Source organism: Trachymyrmex septentrionalis, unplaced genomic scaffold (genome assembly GCF_001594115.1).
Source record: "Trachymyrmex septentrionalis isolate Tsep2-gDNA-1 unplaced genomic scaffold, Tsep1.0 scaffold60, whole genome shotgun sequence".
Classification (NCBI taxonomy): Eukaryota; Metazoa; Arthropoda; class Insecta; order Hymenoptera; family Formicidae; genus Trachymyrmex; species Trachymyrmex septentrionalis.
In genome coordinates this window covers 6773386-6795843 of record NW_017305779.1, presented here as the reverse complement: position 1 = coordinate 6795843, position 22458 = coordinate 6773386, and the positions used below count along the sequence as shown (strand labels likewise).

At 36.0% G+C, this 22458-nt stretch overlaps 2 protein-coding genes and 1 long non-coding RNA gene across 9 annotated transcripts in view; 1 reads left to right on the top strand and 2 right to left on the bottom strand.

Annotated features, from left to right (window-relative positions):
• Positions 1-1558: 1558 nt before the first annotated feature.
• On the top strand, positions 1559-3908 carry LOC108752534. The gene is made up of 3 exons (XR_001939564.1): positions 1559-1729; positions 2872-2986; positions 3810-3908. It is a non-coding gene; the product is annotated as an uncharacterized LOC108752534 (long non-coding RNA).
• Positions 2559-13957, bottom strand: LOC108752533 (protein lethal(2)essential for life-like). 2 transcript variants are annotated; one of them, XM_018493387.1, is made up of 3 exons: positions 10232-13957; positions 4129-4350; positions 2559-2795 (listed from the first exon to the last, which is right to left on the bottom strand). In XM_018493387.1, exons 1-3 carry the CDS (start codon positions 10475-10477, stop codon positions 2670-2672), a joined length of 594 nt encoding a protein of 197 aa, XP_018348889.1. In that variant the 5' UTR covers positions 10478-13957; the 3' UTR covers positions 2559-2669. The 2 variants fall into 2 exon arrangements, with proteins under 2 accessions (XP_018348889.1, XP_018348888.1); XM_018493386.1 differs by lacking the exon at positions 2559-2795 and having other exon boundaries at positions 3919-4350; positions 10232-10477; positions 12476-13938.
• A 1031-nt stretch (positions 13958-14988) lies between these two features.
• Positions 14989-22458, bottom strand: part of LOC108752531 (high affinity cAMP-specific and IBMX-insensitive 3',5'-cyclic phosphodiesterase 8A-like) — a 19885-nt gene continuing 12415 nt past the window's right edge. For 5 of the 6 annotated variants that reach the window (XM_018493379.1, XM_018493378.1, XM_018493381.1 and 2 more), the window contains 17 exons: positions 21122-21181; positions 20801-20991; positions 20552-20611; positions 20411-20477; positions 20127-20294; positions 19747-19961; positions 19356-19519; positions 18692-18822; positions 18493-18600; positions 18159-18358; positions 17730-18008; positions 17330-17456; positions 17101-17235; positions 16522-16683; positions 16304-16433; positions 16155-16222; positions 14989-15948 (listed from right to left, as the gene is read on the bottom strand). In XM_018493379.1, coding sequence (XP_018348881.1) covers positions 15871-15948; positions 16155-16222; positions 16304-16433; positions 16522-16683; positions 17101-17235; positions 17330-17456; positions 17730-18008; positions 18159-18358; positions 18493-18600; positions 18692-18822; positions 19356-19519; positions 19747-19961; positions 20127-20294; positions 20411-20477; positions 20552-20611; positions 20801-20991; positions 21122-21181 — 2343 coding nt within the window. In that variant the 3' untranslated portion in view covers positions 14989-15870. Of the gene's footprint in view, positions 15949-16154; positions 16223-16303; positions 16434-16521; positions 16684-17100; positions 17236-17329; positions 17457-17729; positions 18009-18158; positions 18359-18492; positions 18601-18691; positions 18823-19355; positions 19520-19746; positions 19962-20126; positions 20295-20410; positions 20478-20551; positions 20612-20800; positions 20992-21121; positions 21182-21360; positions 21537-22458 lie in introns of those variants that run through there. The other variant, XM_018493384.1, reaches the window with a different exon arrangement.

The following is a 22458-nucleotide window of genomic DNA, read 5'->3' as shown; positions in this document are numbered from 1 at the left end:
AAGGAAATCGATAGAGCGGTACATGATACACCGAAAGAGGAACGAACGTAATATTATGCAACCCGGTTGTAACGTCGCTATTATACGCCGTTGCCCGACGATCGTGCATCGTCGAAGCCGTTGCAATCTCTAATGCGAGCGTAAAGATTCATTTATCTTCTTATCTTTTTTTCTCTTTCATAATTACGCGTCTTCTAGGCCCGAAGATCGTCTCTGCGACCTACATTCGCCAAACATAACAAGGCGAGTGTTATATATTACTGGCGTTATGTTGCGTAATATTTGCGTCTCCGATTGTCGCCGGCGATTTCGTAATTCGTGTCTGTGTCGAAGTTGCTCATTCTCACGCTATCGGCTGTGCCATGCCGTGAATCAGCCCGGTCGCCGTGTGTTTGCAAATATAATACGCGTCGCCGGCCGGGTGCCGACCGCGCCTCAAAATCTCATAAAAATAGCTGTCGTTCGCCTTAAGAGCTGATAAAAAAAACTACGTCGGAACGGCAGCAAGGTCACTCGAAGCTGCCTGCGCAGTACGGAAATCCCACCACGAACGCTTTCTGACCGAAGAAACTACGTTTCAATGTTCGGCGTGGTATACACACACACACGCGCGCGCGCGCGCGCACACGCACACACACACACACACACATGCGCGCGCGCGCGCAGTTTCGCAATGTTGGGTCACGCCGCATGGCGTCCCTCCTTCCTTCCCTACAAATTAACGTTTACAAAATATTCTCGAAAACAATCTTCTAATCTGTTCACTGACGACAACAAGTCTCTCTCTCTCTCTCTCTCTCTCTCTCTCTCTCTCTCTTCTTTGCTAGCGATAATAGAATCCTCATTATCGTACGTTATAGAATACGAATCCTGTCACACCTAGAACACCGCCTCCGGTCAACATAAATCAATCATTCTGAACATAATTCTTTCCGGAGTAATAATTTGGACGAGGTTTGTCCCAAGATTATTCCACCCAAATTAGGTACTATTTCGTAGTAATTTTGCTACGCAGTAGGTTCCATGATCGTTTCTTTAATCTGGTCTTCCCGCAGATTTTGCCGTCAAAATAGAAAACAAATCGACGCGTACCAGCCGCACGAAGCAGCCGAGAAGGCAACGCTACATTATACAAGCGGTATTATATCACACACCGGTTGACCGTGCTAATGGTGCGGGGGTGAACAGGGGAAACGGCGGTGTTCTCCTGTGTGGGTTAGATGATATGGTGGGGTCTCTTCGGCTGAGCTGAGCGAACGTGCCAGAAATCCCGTCGTCCCTGCCGGCCGGGGACCGATCAATACTTGGCATTTGCGAATTTCTCGCTTATAACGGGAAAAAAATGCGTCGGACGACGCACCAATCGACAGATTTCGTCACGACGATACCGATTATTACGATCCCGGATGGGACCAAGTATCACTAAGACCTGAAACAATCGGTCATAAGGAATTGCGCATTATGTGACGACGCGGAGTAAGGACGCGGTGATCTCGAAGCTTCCTCCGCTTTGCGGCGACGCGGCGCGTACCTATATAAACCGGCCGGCCGGCCAGCCGCGGCGCATTCGTAAACAAACCCTGGTTCAGTTCGGACGCTGCGAACACCCGAAGACCCCCTTCACCCTTCATCATCAGTGTAACACACTTCGGCTTCTTACTTCGTCGAGACCGCCGGCACGGGAAAATGTAGGCGAGCGGGCACCACGTGCGGAGCGCGACAGTTTACCGTAGGTATTTCCCGATTTCGGGTTTTCTTTTTTATTTCGCGAAACTCCAATACGATTGTTTAATTCATTGATTTAACTAGATTTAGTATATTATATTTTATATCACGGTAATTTTTTATTACAATAAGAATGAATGTGTAGAGAGGAGAAAAATAATTCATTTTGCTATATAGACAGAGTGCAATTGAAAAGTAGTAATATCAAAGAAGATGAACGTACAAAACTGTGATATTTCTATCTTAGCTTAATGCTTTGATATTTCTTCTTTTTAATTGGCGGCCTCTAAATTTCAATTTTACACATATATAAATTATATTATTTATCATTAAACTTGGTTTCTTTCATTAAAATAATTTTAATTGAAGAAATGGAAAGGAGAAAATTATTTTACTATATTGATACAATTGGAAAATAATAATATCAAGGAAGATAAGAGCGTTCCAAACTGTGATGCTTAATGCTTTGATATTTCTTCTTTTTAATTGACAACCTTTAAATTCCAGTTATACATACATAAATTATATTATTTGTTATTAGACTTGGTTTCTTTTATTAAGATAATTGTAATTCAGGTTTGTCTGTTGGAGATCTATTAGTTACTTCTCTGTTCAAACTAATATCGGAAAGAGACAAAGAGAGAGAGAGTCAGTTAAATCGTCAGTTAAATATAAAACTAAAATTAACTCTCTTGATAAAGCCGTCAGATGATTTTGATATATTAGAAATTGAAAACAAACAAAAACTTTACGTAATTAATGTCAAACGATGTAACGAAATATATTTATATTATACATAAAAAATTATATCTTTGTAGAATAAATATTAGAAAATTATTAGATGTGGCACAATTGTGTCATACTACAAAATTGTTTTACCATTACTAGAACCGAGAAAGTAAACGAATGAAGTGAATGTCGGAATGAAAGTTTCGGACAATAATTCAGTTGGTGGTAGTGGCGGTCGTAGTAGTAGTAGTAGCAGTTGTTTCGACGGGAACCGGCTTGGCAGCTGGTATTCCCGTTTGAATAACGCTGATGACTCTTTCCGTGCCAGCCGGCGTCACGTTCTGAAAATGTAAAATAAACGTTGGTCACGTTTACTCGATAAACGAATTATGAAAGCTATGTGTTTGTGTTTTTTAGTGCACCCTACGGGGTCGGTGCTTGAACAATCCGTACACGACGATAACAGCTGTGATTAGAATTTGAAATTCCTTCACGCTTTGAACAAATATGAGAAAAGAACATCGAGATATAGGTAAGCGCATAAGGTCAATTGTGTCTAGACACAATAATATATTATACATTAAGATAATAGAATTATGTCTATGGACGATGAATTAAAAGAGTTAAAAATACGTTAAGGTCATAGTGCGAGGTATATAACGTGAATAACAAATGCTTTGAACTATTCTTAGTCGACAGTGGAAAATAAGTCTTTGCCCGGATAACATAAAATTAATGTTTACACGTATTCATAGAATCATCGCAAAAGAATTATAAGTTTACAGTCATAATTTCGATGAAACTGTTTAAAATAATTCTACGTTCTAATGTATTCACAATCATATTCATTTTGATGGTACTTGACAGCGTCTAAAATATAAGGAAGATGATATAAATAAGAAAAAAAAGAGATCAATAAATTATTTTATCAATAGTGATAAATCGATCGATATCGATCGATATTGATAAATCGATTAATTCTAAAATCAATAAATTCTAATTTATATATAATAGATTAAAACTGTATTACGTGTTTGATGAGGAACACTCGATTGTCGGTTAATTGTGTCATCGATTTTAACAGAATTCCATTTTTGAAACTCACCGAAAATGCAATTGCTTTTAAATCTGAGGACAATCTAAGGGACTAAGTATCGAGATGAGAGCATTGTTTAACGTGTCCTCATCATTTTCTCACGATAATTTGTTATTCGCTCTTGCATTGGTATCGTCGAGTTTCAGGAACTTCCTTTAAAATCGACGCACGCTGATCTGATATCACGAATGTGCTTCGTCCACGCACAAAGGCTACATTTTGAATTCTGTATGTTAACGAGACATATTCTGTTTTGTAGTTTAGAACAGACTCGTAGTGTTTGATCCAAAACCGTCACCATCTGCCTCCTCTAGTACTGCACACTGAGGCGCAGCATTGGGAACGTCGGAATTGAAAAGCAAAAGTCAAATATGTAACGTAAGCTGCACCAGTTATATCAAAGACGAGAGAGGGGAGAAAGAGCGAGAGAAGGGGATAGAGAGAGAAAGAGAGAGAGAGAGAGAGGAAAGGAGGGAGAGAGAGAGAGAGAGGAAGGCTTCGTTCGTTCGCGGTTGAATCCGCGAATGAAGGAGCGGGTCGGATGTTAACGCAGATTGTCTCGGCTCGATCGAGCGTACCTTTTTGGGCGCCGTGACAGTTAGTACACCATCCAAAGAGAGGGTCGAGGTGATGTTGACGAGGTCGTGAGACGGAGGCAGGACGTATCTGCGTACGAAGTGTCTGCTGATGTAGCCGTGCTCGTCCTGCTTCTCCTCATGCTTGGCCTCAACAACGACGTGATTGTCAATCGTCTTCACCGTGATCTCGTCCGGTGAGAATTGTTGCACGTCCAGTATCACCTGCGGATCAGAGAACGCGACCCCGCAGAGAGGCCCCGGGTACTTGTTATTTAGCTGCTCAAGATCCTTTCTCGTCCACCATCGAGGATAAAAATCTCACATTCTTCTGTGAGCCATTATAAAAAGCCGCCATGTATCCGTAAAGCGAAAGTTAAGTATCGATCACTCCTGAACGAGCTTATCACAAAACTAATGGTCGACTTTTGAAAAATTGGACTCGCCATCCTTTTTTTTTTGCATCGCGCGGATTAGCGTTTTTTTTTTATTTTGATATTTCGTTCTTTCTCTGGCTATCTGAATTTTCATTTCGAAGAGGATTTTGAACGCCGCCGTGCATACTTTCTAGCGCATATACTAAAAACGTATTCTAAAAACACCATACACGTTAGGCGCGCTATCTCACGCACAATAGTTCCGGCTTATCATCTAGAGCAAGCGCTTCGTTCGATCTCACGTTCGTCCTTTCACGCTTCCACGTTCAAGGAACCGTCGATCAGACACACGGTTGTTGGAGTTTCCGCGACGAGCGAGGAAAATGACAATTCGGCCAACGTTTTAGATCCTATTCTGGCTATCAAATAAGCGCGTCGTAAAATTAATATTTTTTTTTCCTCGTCTTGACTCTCTCTCTCATACATGTAATTTTTCGCGTTTCTTTTAGATTATTGCGCGTTATGATACAAAAACAAATCGGGAAGATGTAGTTGTCGGGCGCACCTACTTGTGTGGAGATTGTTCCTTTTTTTTGGATAAGGAAAAAAAACGAGCATACATACAAGTAGGTGAATCTTCTTTATCTGTAGTGAGTGCGCGGTCGTGCAGGGAGCAATCCCTTTGCGCGGTCTCGCAGGGGCTGGTCCCTTTGCGGCCGGCGGCTCGCTTTGGCGAGGAAGACAAACGATTACCAATACATTAAAAAAATAAACAAACAAAAAAAAACAAAAAAAAAAGATAAAGTAGGGAGAAAAAGAGAGAGAGAGAGAGAGAGAGAAAAAAATGAATAACACTTCGTCATAGAACGAGGAAGCTTTAACAACCGACGATAGTGAGGCAAACGTACCCGAGTCCCTCCGGGTGATCTTATGTGATCCTGGAGTTCGGTGAAACACGAACGCGAAGAGATTAGGATAATTGGTTGTGCATTTCGAAAATAGTACCAAAAAAAAAAAAGAATAGAAGAGAGGAGAAAGAAGTTTGCGGAGCGATCGCTCCGCGAATGGTCGACTCGAGTGCTGCGCGCAGAGCGACATATTTTGTACAAATAAAAAGATAAAGCGAAACGAGTTCCATATAAGAAAGAAATAAAGCACAAAAGTCATTTTGTACGACTCTATTGTTGTGGGTAATTCAAAAAGCATTTATTTTTGTATAATTATAAACGAGGAATCGGGACCCGCGGGTCCCGTCCGCGACGTACCCTTTTCGTTGGGGGGTGCGCTCGTCGGGACGACACGAGTTTCGGTTCTTCCATTCGAACAAGACTGACTAAGCGTGACGCGATACATCCACTCTTTCGGTTGCATATTTTATTCCGTGGCTGCTGCGCATGATTTCTCGCGTGCGACTCTGAACGAAAAATCACAAGACCTTACGAACGGAATTAGATACAGTCATCTCGAACCTGCGGCAAACCGTGAGCGCGATTGCGCGGAGGAAAAAATATTGCAGAACTAGACAGAGAGAAGGAAGAGTGAAAAATAACAAAAGAGAAAAATATATACACATTCATACATAAATGTACAATAAGATTAAATAAGGGGGAGGTAAAACGAAAACTGTGGTAAAACTGTGATTTCATAGAGATTCCGTAACTGATGTGACTAACCGGAAATTATGGAGTGTCCTTCTTTCGTAATACACATATCTCTAGATGATTTTCGGCAAACGAGAAAGAAAACTAGAAGGAATAGAATAGAATCTGCTAATAACGATAATAATAATAATAATAATAATAATACGGGATCTGCTAACCCTCGATTTGTACCAAGAATTTGAAGTGAGTAGGGCGATTGAATTACCACATGCTGTAGGAGAAGCTAGATTCATTTTGGCACAAACAAAATCATAAAAAAAAAAGAAGGACAACGCCGTGGATGTTTTTCTGACAAGCATTAAATTATTTGAATCTTTGCGGGGAAGAGAAAATTAAAAAAGAAAGTAAAAACGAAATTTCGCAAAAAAAAAAAGGAAAAGTCGTTTCCAATTTATTCGCTCTCCCTCCCCCAGAGGGGGGTGCAAAAACACGTCCCCTAGCCCCCGAAAATAGTTCCGGTCAAACACTCGTTTCACCATTCTGACCCGTTGAAAATCTAGCTGTCGCCCTCCTGGTCGACCTCGCGATCGCGCGATTATGAAAGCGTAATTATAACGCGCAAATACATAATATATGCGTGTATGACGATAGAGACAGCGACAGCTGCAGCAGATGCAGTCATCAGTTTTTCGGGCCTTCTGGTGTTCCGGATTCTTTTTCGTTCGTTGCTTTTAACCGCCCCTATCAAACGTTAAGTTTCACCCCGTCTCTTAACTCCTTTATATTTAGTTTCATCCAAAGGGATCGGCGTCAAGGGACGGGGTTTCTTTTTTTCTTTTTAACAGCCGCGCGGCTGATTCATCCCCTTCGAAAGTAACGTTCGAATCCGTTCAAATAGACAGTCTCCATTTCAACAGTCTCCTTTTCTGTTAACGTTTTTTTTCTGTCCCATTTCTTTCTTTCTTCCTTCCCTTTCCTCCCCTCTTGATCCCTCCCTCTCTCCTATTCCTACTCTTTTTATTTTCCTTCTTACGAATGCGCTCTTTCGTCCTTCCCTCTCACGTTACTCCCGCTACCTTCGATCATTTATCTCCTGCGACTTTTCTATATTTCGAAATCTAATTACGATTCGCTACTCGTTTTTTCGCTACAAGATAATGTAAAAGAAAGTATCTTCCCCTATAATATAATTATTACATATTGTACTTTTTTTCATAGGATATCATTCGAGGCACTTTGTATTCGACACAAAAATTTGTTATGTCCAATACAAACCGCGCTCGAACTACGAGTATCAAAATAAGGAAACTTGAATCGCTAAAGAATTTAAGTCGTGTCTTAGCCTAAGTTGTACCACACATAATCGAGCACATTCCGTTCGCTGTTGCATCATTGAAACTTTTTCGAGGAAATGTAATTGTAGCGCATTGAGACAGAGCGATTTCGAATTCATGAATTTAGAACTGTTAGGTTAATTATGTTACATCCGTGATAAAATGCGAATGTAACTTGATGAACCACAGACGAATTCGTGAGTTTAGGAGCTTTTAGGCAAGTTGCATATTTGTATTCAATGTAAAAAAAAATCATTATAAAAAGAAAAAAGGCTATCATTTCAGACCGTGATTAAGTTGTTGCACAGAATAAACCAGTTATATTCCACTCACGGTTGTATTACTAAACTTTCAGAGAGATAAGATAAATAATCATTTCAGTATATACCGATTGCTTCTGCAAATTTAAATTTTAGGCGTGTCGCAACACGCTCTCGCGACCAATAAATACGTATCTGCAGCTTGCATACATAAAGCAAAATTGAAACCATTACAGGCAACAGCGACTGATTGCAACAAATGTAAATTAATCGATATTACTATCGAGTTACTAAGTTATGCTAGATTCGAGGTGTAATAACTGAACGATCTTAAAGATCGGAAGGTAGCAACCTCGCGGACGTTTTATCCAGTGCGAAATCAAAAGTTGAATATCTATCGACGAAAAGTGAAATATCTAACGAACGATGAAATATCTATTATATCTATATATCTTATAATTAAAGGGACAACAATAATCTTTATTCGCGTTTAAAGAATCTTTCTGAGAGAGAGAAAGAAAGAAAAACAGGAATACTTTGTGTAAATTCTATTTAAATCGATCTGAATTCATACTCTCGGACATGACAGCAGGGCATTCGATTGATTCTTGATTCTCGACTTGTCTGCTATACGTTTTAGGATAACTGCAGCGTAAGATAATCGATATATTCCGCAGCGCGTGTTAATCCTAAGCATTAATCGCGTGCATATCATCCCGAATCGCGAGTTGTCTTGGATTTTTCTGAAATTTCTGCATCCGTGAATCCGTATTTCTTTGATCGCTCCGTGTTGAAAACGCGACGGCTACAATTTTCCCGTAATCCGAGAAAGCCAATATGTCCAACCAGCTGTAGACATTTTCGCAGCGTTACAAAGTTATACTAAAAATACGCGAAAAACCGTTTAAAAATAACACGTTACATCACACTCGCGTTCGGGACTTTCCGTGGTAATTTTAACGCGCATTGCTCCTTGTTTACGCTTTCTTGCCATACCACGAAATCAAACCAGACGAACGCACATTTGGCAGGAAAGTATTACGAATAATTTCTCTATTTTATGTTATTTTGAGATCGGAGAAGAGCTTCTTCCAAAAATTATAAGAGCACACAGTGTAAAAGCGGCTTGCAAAAATTATATATAAGCAATTTAGTATAACGACGATTCTTCTGAGGCGAAATTAGCGGTACGATTTGAATTGCAGATCAATCGAGAAGTGATAACAGTTTTATCGTCCATTTGCGTTATCGATTATTACTGTTGAGTCGATCATTACGTAAGAGAGTCGTACATTAAATCTTCCTTATAAACTTCTATTAATTCTAAATCATTTCCGGCCAATTCCTATCTTTCGCAGGATCCTGCTAACTTTATCCAGGATTCTGCGAAAGAAGGAATTGGACCGTTTACACAGCAGTACTTCCGCCCTATAATATATCTTAAGTAAGCTTTTAATACTTTCCCGATAAAAACGCATTAATGATTTTGTGAAGAAAAGTTTAACCAAAATCAGCTAACGTCTGAAACAAATTAAATACTCCAGCTAGGATACATGAGTTATATAGTTTGCAAAATAAAATTCATTTTGACAAAAAACTTCGAGTTTTACAAGTCCGTCTGATCGCAACACTTGCGCGCAACTAGATGCTAATAATTACTAAACCGATTAAACGTACGTCTTCTGAGAAAATACTCATTGACATCAAAGTGACTAAAAATAATGGCAAGTGAAGTACTGGCTAAAGCAAAACCGTTGTAAAGTTTATAACAAGACTGTTTTTCGCCACAAAAAGGTGAATCGTTTGGTGACAAAATAACAAAGATTACCTTTATAGTGTAACGTCACGTAACATAGATGAGCATGCACGATCACGAAAAGGGACGTATTTTCTTATCATCTAATCTATATAAAAGATTCCGTACAACACATTCTACCGTTCGATCTGTCGATGCAATAAATAGAATAAATTTCTAATGCTATTTAACAAAACGGGAACCAATTTATGGAAACAAACGTAGAGACACTCAAATGCATTATCGAATTCGATTCAAATATCGAAGAAAACAAAAATAGTTTGGCAATCTTCTTTAGTAAACCTGCATATTCACACACACAAATGGAAAAAATAAAATATGAAATTACTATTTCGCTTTTTTATAAGATATTTGAATATAAATTACTAACAGCATTTTAATCAAGTAAAATCATTTTTCAGTCGCAAAATCGCTTGAAAAGATGTAAAATCAGTAAATTACTTAAACATTGAAATGTTTGCAAATAAATAGAAAGTTTTCTGACCAAAAAATACTAAGTTTTCTAACATTTCAAAGCTCCATTGTAGACGATGTACAGCTACAAATTAAAAACTTTAGCCTATTTACAAAAGTCCACGTTTAGACTCAATTCAAAATTATCGCTCAAATCAAAAGATCCGCAAAGAAAAAAGAAAGATTTACAAATTCACTTTTGATTTAATCGCGCAGCGTCCCGTTTTATTATTTGATACTTTAAAGTCAATCTACAAATACTAACCTGAAAATTATCATTGTCCAACTGGATCGTACTGGTCCCGCTCGAGTTTTGACGCGTCACGTTTCCCCATGGTCGATAGTATCTATTCCCGAAGCGTACGGACGGCCGATCGAGGCCAAGTCCGGAGAGGCTCGAGATGAGATCATCTCGATGGAGGCCGATGCCAAAGTGCTGGTCCAATAGCCGTGAAACGGGACGATCGAAGTCGTCCCACCAATTGCGGAAAACAAGGGGCACAATGGACATCTATAAAGTAAGGATGGTTTTGAACGTGTATTAAAGATACCCGTGTACTCGTGTATTTCACTGTCCGTGTACCCATATACTAAAAATTACACAGATTGAACCACGGATATATTAATTATACACGTGTAACACGTATATTTAGATACATGTGAAATTGAAGTCTCTATAATAAATGACGGGAGCTTATCAGCTCATCAACAATCTTGATAGAACGTTGATACTTGTCGGCAACAAGCACAAGCTGCAGGAAAACAAAGAAAAAAAAGAACCAAAAAATCCAAAAAAAAAAAGGAGAAAAGAAAATCTTCGAGGTATGAAAAACAACATATAGATGGCTGAAAACGAGAGTGAATGAAAACTGAAGCAAGAGCGAAACAACTTTATCGTTATCGAATAGTAATCGCAACTTACATCTACATAAATTAACTCTAAGTTCTATTGTAAGCTAGACTGAATAAGGAGATACTCGTTCTCTCGTTAGTATTATTAATCGGATGATATTATCATGATTATCATTACGTTAAGCGTATAATTAATTTCTCGAATCCGAGAGATTAACGTACATGCACTTATACACGCAAGAACCCCTCGAATAACAGCTTACCACTTGACTCTACGACAAATACATTACAATTACAAAAGGCTTACCAAAATCTAAGTCATCCATTCCGGAGTGGATGAGTTTTCGCCGACAAAATACGCATTAATAAAAGGTTACAATAAGCACACATCAAATATTGCACATCTTCTTGACTCGTCAAGAGTTGCTTACACAAAGTCTAAGTGGTAAATCGTCTACCTAAATATATCGATTAATCAATAGTTTTTAGGACAACATAAAAATGCGTCAATCGAAAATCCATTAATTCACACTGTGAATTCACACCGTGCTGTAGGTTTAAAAACTCCCCTTCGTTAAAATCTAATATAAGCGAGAAGCTCTTTTTCACTCACACTTGAATTCTTCCATTCGACAGACTGGGTAAATCTGTATATAAAAAAAAATAGATCTTAACGCGGATCTTAATTTTGAATCACGTAATGTAGATGAGGCGATTTTGAACACAATTGTAATTACAACTTCCCTTGCGGGACGATAGAGAAATTTCGCGTAAGCAGATTCAAAGATTCAAATAACGTCATTTAATTCGTATAATTCCACAAGGTGGACGAACAACGCAAAGTAGCATTTGCGCGACATAGATATCGGAGAGATTACTGATAGCTCGTATATACAAATCGGTTTCACGACTCAACACTCGAAAAGATAACGAAAACACGATAATAAAGTTAAGACTAGTCGTAAGTTATAAGCAGCAGCGCGGAACCGTAAGAAGCTAGTCCGTTCGCATAAGATCAAGCAGAGAGTTTAAGTGAAAGCTCAATCTTGGGCCGACAGACCGTCGGAAATTGAGTATCGACCAACTTAGGCGATGGAACAACGATAGCGCAGGATCAATCAGATAGCGCAGGGACTAGTTTAGAATCACACGCCCACCGCAACTGTAAAGCCTTGTACCTCATACGCGTTCGAAACGCGCGATTTACCAAATGCAATACGACTATTAAAGATCCGGATATCGCAAATGACTCGCGGTTAAATTCCTTACTCTTCCCTTCTTCCAGAATTAAGGGCACGCGTTTTCAATGACCGCTCTTGTCGTTGGATAGGTGGGTGCGAGGACATAAGGACCGTTAACTTAAGATTATCTCAAATCAATCTTGCTCGAATATATAGAATCGCACAAAATATTTCGTACTAATAAGCATACATTTGGGTCTAGATCCAAAAAACGATGCTTGATAAGGCAAATAATTACTATTAAGTAATCTTAAGATTATCGATACATTACAATCTCCTTATAGCTAAAAACTTGTACTGAAAGCCCATTTAAGGTAAGATATTAATAAGCTATAAATGAGGACGCAAAGATTCCACTCCCGACCGGAGAAATCCCGGAGTTCACACAAAAAATTCACAACGCGGGAATAGCGTACTTTATGTGGAACGTGGACTTCGATTAATTACTCGTAGATCACCAGACGATTCCGGTATCATCCGAGTCGACTTCTGATTCGGCGCGAATCGCGGGTTCATCTTAAATAGCCGCGATGAGGAGGAGGTGCTCTCCTACAATGTCACGTGACGTTTCACTGACTATCCTCTCCAAGAATACATCGACTTTGAATACAGGGATTTTTGGAAATCGACTCCGCCGTTCTTCCTCGCGACGGCATTTCGAACATTCTTGCTACTTTGTGAAACTATGATCTATACGATCGGAATTCTCATCGGTTCGTCATCCCTCGATTGCCGCGAGACGTAGCGCCTTACGAACCGAATTTGGGGCTGACAACGGACGGTGTAAAAAAAAACAAAACAGATTTGATACGATCGAATTTCTCTGTGGAAACGACGCCGTCTGACTATTCAAGTAAATCGTCGATTTATCATCGAGCCTGTCTTTGTATGACGTTTGAACGCTGTCTCCGTCGAAATCGTGGAGTGGCGTAATAGTAGGCTATCTAATGCACTTTGCTTATCAGCCTGTTACTTTAGACAATCGTATTTAAAGACGGAAATTCTAAAAGTGTATCGAAACGCATAATTTCGTTATAAATAATCCTCTGTATTATAACTATTTAAAAAACTTAAAATCATCCAGTCATTGTATCACATCAAAAGGGGCTTCAATCAAGAGTTTCTCTAAAGCTTTTCTCGCTCCGGCCGTACTTCGCTGAGCAAACCACTAGAAATAGAGAAATCGACCGAAATAGAAACCGCGTCTTCGATTAGTCGTGATGAAAATTGAATGTCGGTATATTCAGAAATCGCTACAAATATCGAAGACACACTTTACTTGTCGCGAGTTAAAAATCATATTTACAAGCTTAAAGTAAATCACTTTGACCCCACGGAGGAATATTAAATCTATAAGAGTTACCAAATGTTTTTAGAAAACACGGAGAGTGCTAAGAGCGCATTTTTAATACGGGCTACGCCTACACGCGTATTATTTTAGGATATTGGATTATACGTGTTTTTCTTAGAATAAGTTTCCTTCGATTTGCTTCTTTCTCGTTTAATATGCATAAGGAATTAAGCTATGATTAACACCGGTGTTAGCTTTGCGCGACATAGATTTTCATCGAGCCGTTATGGCACTCTTGAGTTTCTTTTTGGGATTTAATAATTTCGACCGCGATGATCGCGTGAGCATGATATTTATTTGCACGAAAGATAGGTTATAGTTTAATCAGTTTTTGCGTCGTTAGCTTCGCGCGAAGATAATTTTAGCAGCAATGCACTACAATCGATGAAGGCGATTCACCGGATTATATAATTTGAATTGTAATGGCTTACCCTTATTGGGGAAAGGTATGTCACTGAAAAGGTAATAAGCGACAGCATAAAACAATAATGAAAAATGACGTGCACGTCACCAAAAAAAAAAGAGAAAGCTTAGATATATATGTGTACTATTATAATAATGCTAAGAATAATATTTAAGGAAAGGCTGTATGCCAATAAAAATATAAGTGTCATATTAACAATGAACTACGCTAATTCTTTATCGTTGGAATTCCGTTTACTAACGACACAAGTGCTGCTAATAAAACAATCTCGAAATAGATCCCAGATTCATATTTTGTCTAAAAATACTGATTACAACAATGAATACATTGAGAAATAATCTTATTATTATTTCTGTGAAATGAATAAATTTTTTATTTCACGTAATCAAAAAAAGAAGATTTATCTGTGATGTTTAAACTGGACGATAATCATTGTCGAAATATCTCAGCGACCAAAAGCAAAAAGTATAGTTTTTTTTTAGAAATTAAAAAAAAATGATTATCGATGGCAAATTTTCACTGGAAGCGAATTTCTTTTATTTGATTAAAAGACATATCTTGAAAGGAAAAGACTTAAGCAAATTCTTAATTCTAGCAATGCACTTGTGGGTACGTTCAAAAAGCAACGTTTAGCATTAAGCATAATTCCTAGATGACCTTTCGATGAATCATACTATGTGGCATTATAATAATAATGATAAGCTATCTAAGATAATTAAGTTATTTTATGTCCGCCAACTGTGTGTCGGCACTGTTGGCGGGCATCTTCGGTATTATGGGCCCGCTACTAATTGATAAGGAGCAGGAGGCTTACCTTATAAAAGAATCTTATCGTTATCTTCATCTTTACTCCAAAATATTATTGTGAAGTATTCCGTGTGTTTACGTGTCATACTTCGAATAAATTCTAAAAATGATTCAATACTCTCTGATTGTCTTTCGAGGTAAAAAAGATCAATGTCTCGTTGATACTGGATAAAACGGCCATGATCATCCGTGCGTCCCGTAGACGTATTATAGTGTAATGCATATATACTGTAAGCATATGTCAGCATACGTAAGAATCTTTACAATGAATGTAACTTACATTAGTAACCATCCGTTAGGCTGATACTTGTAACTCGATGGATTATTGATGTTATTATTCTCATCCCTTTTGGTTTATATACATTTATATGCATAAATGTAATTGTCTAATTCTTAGATGCAACAACATTATATCAGGACAGTTTCAAATTGAAAAATCGAATGTGTGTTTTCTGTATTAACAAAAAAACAAAAAATTTGTAATTTGCATAACTGAAATTGTATACGCTCTGTTGATAAAAACTGTGTAAAATTTTATCTGGATACGGCTTACATTTTATATCTGATTTTATTTACCTTTTATAATTCTGTATTTTATAATTTATAATTCTGTATTTTTTTTTATGCAGCGCATAGAAATAGGCCCTATGCCATTTCTTGGCTGAAAGAAACAATAAAGTGAAATCTGACCTACATTGTGCGTTTTTTTTCGATTTAAGTTATACCAATTCTCCTCTCTATTCCAAATATTAGTTATATTGTTGAAACTTAATGGCAAAATTAGGCAAGGAATTCATTTCTGGCTATAAAAAATAAGAAACAATTTCAAATGCAATATTCTTATTTATTTGTCGGTCTCACGTACAAATTTAATGATCAGCATGTGCGAACGCAGCGAAGACTTCGTTCGAAATAACATTCTTCGGAGCTGCATACACAAAGGTATTTCTTTCATTAGACTACAAGTATCTTATTAATGAGTTACACACATGTTTAAAATAATAATACGACAAATGTCATTGAGAGGAATGGAGTTATATATAAATAATGAAAATGCTAGTGGCACGCGAAACGGCAAATTATATGTATTTTCTTAAAAACGACTCGAGAAGACGCGACATCATTGCTCTATCCTTAAATACATAAATACTATACATTTCTTTGCGATAATCGCAGCATAAATATTACATAACGAGGCATGGAACGAGATGCAAAACGAGACACGCTTATCAAGATAATCGCAATATTTGCATCTCGGGATGTTGTTGTAGTTTCTCGACGTCTTGTAAAGTGGATATACCTTGTTCCTGTAAAATATAATTTAAAACGAAACATATCAAACTTAAAACTTAAACATCCGGATTATGATATCTAAATATCTGATGTTCTGTCTATCTCTAAATTTTGGAATAATATTACTATGAAATTAATGAATATTATTATGTAACTATATAGTGATTTCGCGTTAATTATCTCGAAGTAATTAAATTGCGGATTTAATTAAAAAACTTACAATATATTCTTTCCATTTCTCGTAATTGTGTCGCATATAACCCACTATTTCTGGCATATCGATAAACACTACGAAAATAACAAATGGCAAAAATAACAATTTGAATATTAATATTTAATGAGCAGTCTAAAGTAATGAAGAGAACGAACCATCCCAAGCCTCAATCATATCGTTAATGATATAATCGACGAAACCGATTTGCGATTTCGGTATTGAACACGTCATTCTATCGAACATTGGCATTACGACTGGCAGTTTCAATTTTTTTTCCTCATCGGTCTGAAAATTATCAATAAATATTTGAACGTGACAGTAGTGAATTATCTTCCCCATATGAATTTTTTTAGTTACTAATTATCAAAATCACCTGATTAAAATATTCCTCCGCGATTCGTCTCGCCCATTCGACGCAACGTTTCAATGGCCGCGTTGGATTAGATACGTCCGCGCATTTGATCATCATTCTTTTAACTAGTATTACATTATCTGGCTGTAATACCACAGTCATGTCCAGAGAATTTGAATATGTCTGTGAAAGATTTTTTAAATTTAAATTTTTATTCATTATTTATTCTGAACACGTATTAGAATAATTTATAGTAAAATATCCAATAAATTTATATAAAATTATAATCTCATCTACATTAAATAAATATATGTTAAATATTTCTAAAATAATTTTTTTAATATTGCAAAACTGATTTTTAATCATTTATGTTTGGGGATGACAAGAATATAAAGAATCATATTGTTGAAGAGTGTAATTAGATTTTTTTATATTATTGATAATCCATATAACTATCAATTAAGAAAGTAATAATGAGAATGATACATTTCAAACTTTAATCTATAGTAGAAAATTAATAATGATAATTAATTAGATACTTCAATTAAAAATATAAAATAAAATTACTAACAATTTAAACGTGAAAATAATATATGGTACCTCTTCATCGCCAATTCTTGCGCTGCAAACATTCATGAACTTCGCCAGGTGCTCGAAGTGCTTCGTCATTTCGGTCGCCAGAATCATGTCAATGACATTTTGTCGTAACAGTTTATATGCATCTCGGTCCATATTCTAAAGACATTCAATCAAGTGTTACAACTTCAGCATAGTCTACACGTTCACCGTTCACCTTTAGATTAGCGATTTAACGAACAAAAAAACTTACTTTAAAGATATTCACACTATCGTCGGACAATGATAGTTTAAATGTTAAGGCTGCATGATGCGATTCGAGAACCGATAAATCATTGTAGAGTATTGCCAAACGACTGTTGGCATTGCAAAGAAATTGACTGGAAATGAATTTAAATTCAATACCAGATTATCAACATATGTCAAGAGAGAGAGAGAGAAGTTTAGATATTTTTGCATGATAAGTATTAATTAAATTTTTATTAAATAATTTACTTCAAAAATAATTAGAAAATTCTGTCAAGTTTTCTTTCTAATATTTTGTGATTCAAATAAAAATCTATAAATATGTAACTTAAGCATGTCATTAAAAAGCTACATTTTTGTTAATATATCTTATCTTATTTTTCAATATTGAAAGTAAACCATCTCACCTAGATCGTCCAGGATGATCAATGTCGTGCGCAGCGGCGGCTACTAGAGCAGCAACCTCGTCTAAAGGTTCTAAAATTTCTTTGAGTCTTTTTGATTGCATAAATCTCGCAGTGGCTTGCAAGACATCGGCAGCGTGCGTGGAGTTGTGATAGCTATTCTCTGCGTTGTAATTGTGTTCAATAATGGCTAGCCAGTTCTGTAACGTTCTCTCATCGCAATGTAATGTAGCGGGCGCATGATATAAATTCATGATTGTCAATCCCAAAAAAACAAGCGGTCTGTAATAAATCAAAACGCAAACAATTTAGATAATAAACATAATGAGCCATTATACGAAAAAAATGCAGGACATCTGTTTTAAATTAATAATTATAAAACTGTTACAAAACATATCGCGCAAAATGATGTTGATAATTCACATGACTCACCTTCCTTCCGTCAGTACTTCAAGCTTAAATATCTCGAAGTCCCAGTCAAGACTGTTGTCCAGTATCTCCGTAATTTCTTGCGGCCCCCGGAAATTTTTTACTTGCATGCGTAAATTGGCCGGACTGGTGATAGCCTTGATAGTGGATAGTCTCGCAGAATCCGACGATGACCTTCTGGATTCCCATGCTGTGCGCGGAGACTGTTAATCAAATAACGACAAAATATATCATTAAAGAGAAAAAAATCTCATCAAATCTTCATAAATGGATGATTTATATTTATTGCAAGTTTGTTATTTTCTTCATTTGAAACGAAGAACGCTAAAATTCTTACGGCAAGTAATGCGCCAACGAGATCCGTAGCAACTGGATCGCTACACATTGCTCTATCTTCCTTAAGATGCGGTACGTAGAGTTCCGTCGTCTTTAGGATATCGATTGCCTGTGAAAGACGTAGAAGAGCAAACAACGTATATCTATTTAATTGGACAGACATGATTATAGGACTACAAGCATCTCGATTAATCACGTACTTTCTCGATCTGCGCTGCTGTTTCCGGATTAGTTGTATCCGTGACTGCATTCGAAAGTAACGTAATGACTTTAGTGATAGGAGCTTCCAGTTGTAAGGTATGCAATTTTTGCAAGCTGGACCGTCTACGGCCTATTACAAAAATACAATTTTTCTCATACTAAATCTTATATTAAATTTTACATTAAATTAGATTAAGATTACAATAATAAGAGTAACAGAGAGTTTTTAAAAGTAACTATATAATTTAATGTTATAAAAATTTAGAAATTAACATACACTATGTAAATACAACGAAATACTATATACATAATTTCAATCTTCAAAATATATAAGTAATTAATTAATTAGAACAATAGATATATAAAGCCTTCGTATTAACCAGGCAGGTGTGTCCCAGTTTTGTGCTATTAAATTTCTTGACATGTTTACAACGACAATATGTAGGGTTGATATTGGCGCGATAACTCTTTAACATAAAAATACGTGCCGCAAAGTGGGTCATAAAATTGCCGGTGACCTAATTCGCGCCTTTCAATGTGTTTATTTTTATACCAAAGCATAAGCTAAGAAGACGAAATTTTCTTTATTGATGACTTTTTTTAATTATATGTATACAGTTTGTTAATATTAGCAATAATATTTATCTGATATTGTAGAAATACCTTTATCTTCACTTATAGAACCAGATCTGACATCTGAGGATTTCCGCGTGTTCGTCATATTCGTTTTAAGAGGAGGATGCAACGGGCTGCTAATTGGGCTTATTGGCGCTGAATTTTCCGATAAATACGTAGTATCGTATACATATATATAATGACTTGGTTTTCTAAAGATAGATATAATCATTGATAAAGTTATAAAAGGACAGCTATTATAAAATATAATAATAAACAGGGCATATTTTAATAATAATGGTACGTGTAATAAAAAAGGTTGCTTGTTTTTTTTTTTTAATAATTAGAAAATGTTGAACGTACAAAAAATTTCATCAGAGTAAAATTCTATAAAAAATATATTAAACTTTTTAGAAATTACTACATCAAGGAAACATACTTTAATGTGATACAGAACGGAATTATCCTGCAATTGATCGTAATCATTTGATTGTTTTTTCTTTTGCAATTCATATTTCCTTCGAATTCTCGGCCTTTACTCAGTTGTTGTTCCATGAGAGAAAAATTTTCGTAGTATACTATTTCCGAGAGGTTTCTTCCCATCATCTCTTCTACCTTATATCCTAACAATTTTTCGCTGACTTTATTTAGAAACTAAAAACAATGTAAAATTACGATCTATGTATAAATTAAAAAATAACACACAATAATGCATATTTATGTGTGCAAAATTTATAATTTTTCTCATTTTAGTGGAAATGTTGAAAATGACTATATAAGATGTAAAGATTGAATACACAAATACATTATTCGCGATACCTGTACAATGTTTTTATCATTAGTCACATGCACCATATCGCGGCATCTGTCGAGTGCCAAATATAATGCATGCGCTGCTGCTAGTTGAGTTCTCGGCAATATTGAGCTAGTATATATCTCTACTAATTCGTTTATTAATATACCTTCGTGAGAACATTCCATCAGTGTCTGAAATAGAAGCGAAAATAAGAATAAATAAAGAATCCAATAGAAAATCTGTCTATGTACTAAGCCTCGTTTATGTACTTCTAAAGCTGCATTCTTATATTTGAATAAGCACTCACTCTAGTAAAACCTGTTTCTAGCAAGTTTAATGCAACTATATGGTCTTTTTCATCAAGCATGAAGTACCTAGAAGACATGTGACATTCAAATGTTAAAATAGAAGTAAAAGTAAATTAAATTTTTTAAATTGACAGACTTACGATTTCTTTACGAGCGCGATAATGACAGAACTGTGATAAACCGGACTTGACCTAATTGCTCTGAAATTTAATATTTTTAACATTTCAAATAGAGTATAAAAGAATGTATAAAAAGAATGTGCACGTCTGTAGATAATTTATCACATTGTGAAAATTATATATAATAGAAAATTTTTTAAATAAATTTACATTTTGAACAAAAATCTTTTTTTACAGATGGGTTCATTTTATTTAAACGACCTGCCATACCTACAAATAGCATCACCCTCGTCAGCGTGATGTGCTCTATGATCGATAATCACTAATTCGTGAGCACGATTTTGGAAAAGTTCTAATGCTTTTTCCGCATCTTTTGCCACCGATACACTCCATCCCAATCTTCTCGCGGTATTAGCAAGTAAGTCCATTTGTTGGTCATCGTTGCTAAAGACTAATAAAATCTGTGCACAATGAAGAAGTTTGACAGAAGTATTGAAAATAGAACTGAATTAGTGATGCCAAAAATGTTTCCAAAAAATTGCATGTTTTTTGTCACAAATTTCATCACAAATTGAACGTTGCGATACTTACTCTTATAATATTAGGAACGTCAGTTGTCAATAAATAATTACTAAAATCTTGAGGTCCTTTCTGTAAACAGAAGAAAAAAGTAGTTCAAGAAGCTGAATAAAATAAATTTGTGATTAGAGAGATTTATTAGTGCTTTTTTTCCATAATTGATGCATGTTTGCCATGAGTAATGCTTTTATTTGACCAAATCTAATCAGAGACTTAATATTAATGCATCGATATCAGTGCTGGTTACATACCAGCTCCTCTTTATCTAGATATATCGATTCAAGTAGTTTGTAAATCGCTCGACGACGCGCACGTGGAGACACTTCCACATATTTTACGGTTTTATGATACGGAATTTGGTCTTTCATTTGCGACAAATTAATAGCTGGATCGTATTATTCTCTAACCTATGTATGTCAAAGATTTGACAATAACAACGAAATTAGCAATTTTATATACATATATTTCAAATTAATCAAGATCGATCTTAAAAAATAATTACCGGATTACCACTGCAAATTATTACAAACTCTTGGCTGTTTTATAAGCTATGTGTACATACATATGTACATTTATTACATATTAAAGATACATTGGAGAATATTTTGCGACTTAAGAGAAAGTAAATTTATAACTTTTCAGTACCTTTCAGAAAAATGAAATTATAAATGCATAAAAATTATACCAAAAATGATTGATAATAATTTCGTATTCTAATATATGCTACCAGTTCGAGTCACTTGCATCTTATTTTTAATGCATCCATCTCTTTTATATATATCCGTACACTATACTGAAAATTCTACTACATCATGTCTACGATTCTCTTCTTCGTAAAATTATTGTCATTGCACTGTGGTCTTGCCACACAGACATAAACCATCAGACAAACGTCTATTTTTCAATATCTTATTAGCTGAGAATCGTAAAATAGCAGTTGTATGAAAATAGATTGTGCGGCAATTGGATATTAATTATTCTGAATTATATTTTTCTTTACATTTTTCAAAATTAATATTTTAATTTAAAAGTATATTTTAATTATAATTTTTTAGCTGTTTTATAAAAGTACTTCATATTTTAATTCTAATATCTCTCTCAAGTCACTACGAGAATTGCAGGTACGATGACGTTTAAAGAGAGGATCATTGTGACACTGATAATCAATCAATGGCCAGTGAGATCGATATATTCACTCATCAGAAACAGAAATTTGCGATAAGGCATCCATATCAAAGTCTGTAATGATAGTATATTTTGTGAAAAAGCAGGATAAAACTTTTTACTCTACAAAAAACATTCATAATAAATAAGCGATATCGCTACAATTTTATCATGCCCTTTAAATA

What these genes read in the sequence shown, in the direction of transcription:
- LOC108752533 (XM_018493386.1), bottom strand. Translation starts at nt 10,477, where the DNA reads ATGTCCATTGTGCCCCTTGTTTTCCGCAATTGGTGGGACGACTTCGAT. An exon ending in TGGACAATGATAATTTTCAG is followed by an intron (nt 4,351 to 10,231) that starts GTTAGTATTTGT and finishes TCTGATCCGCAG; the next exon opens with GTGATACTGGACGTGCAACA.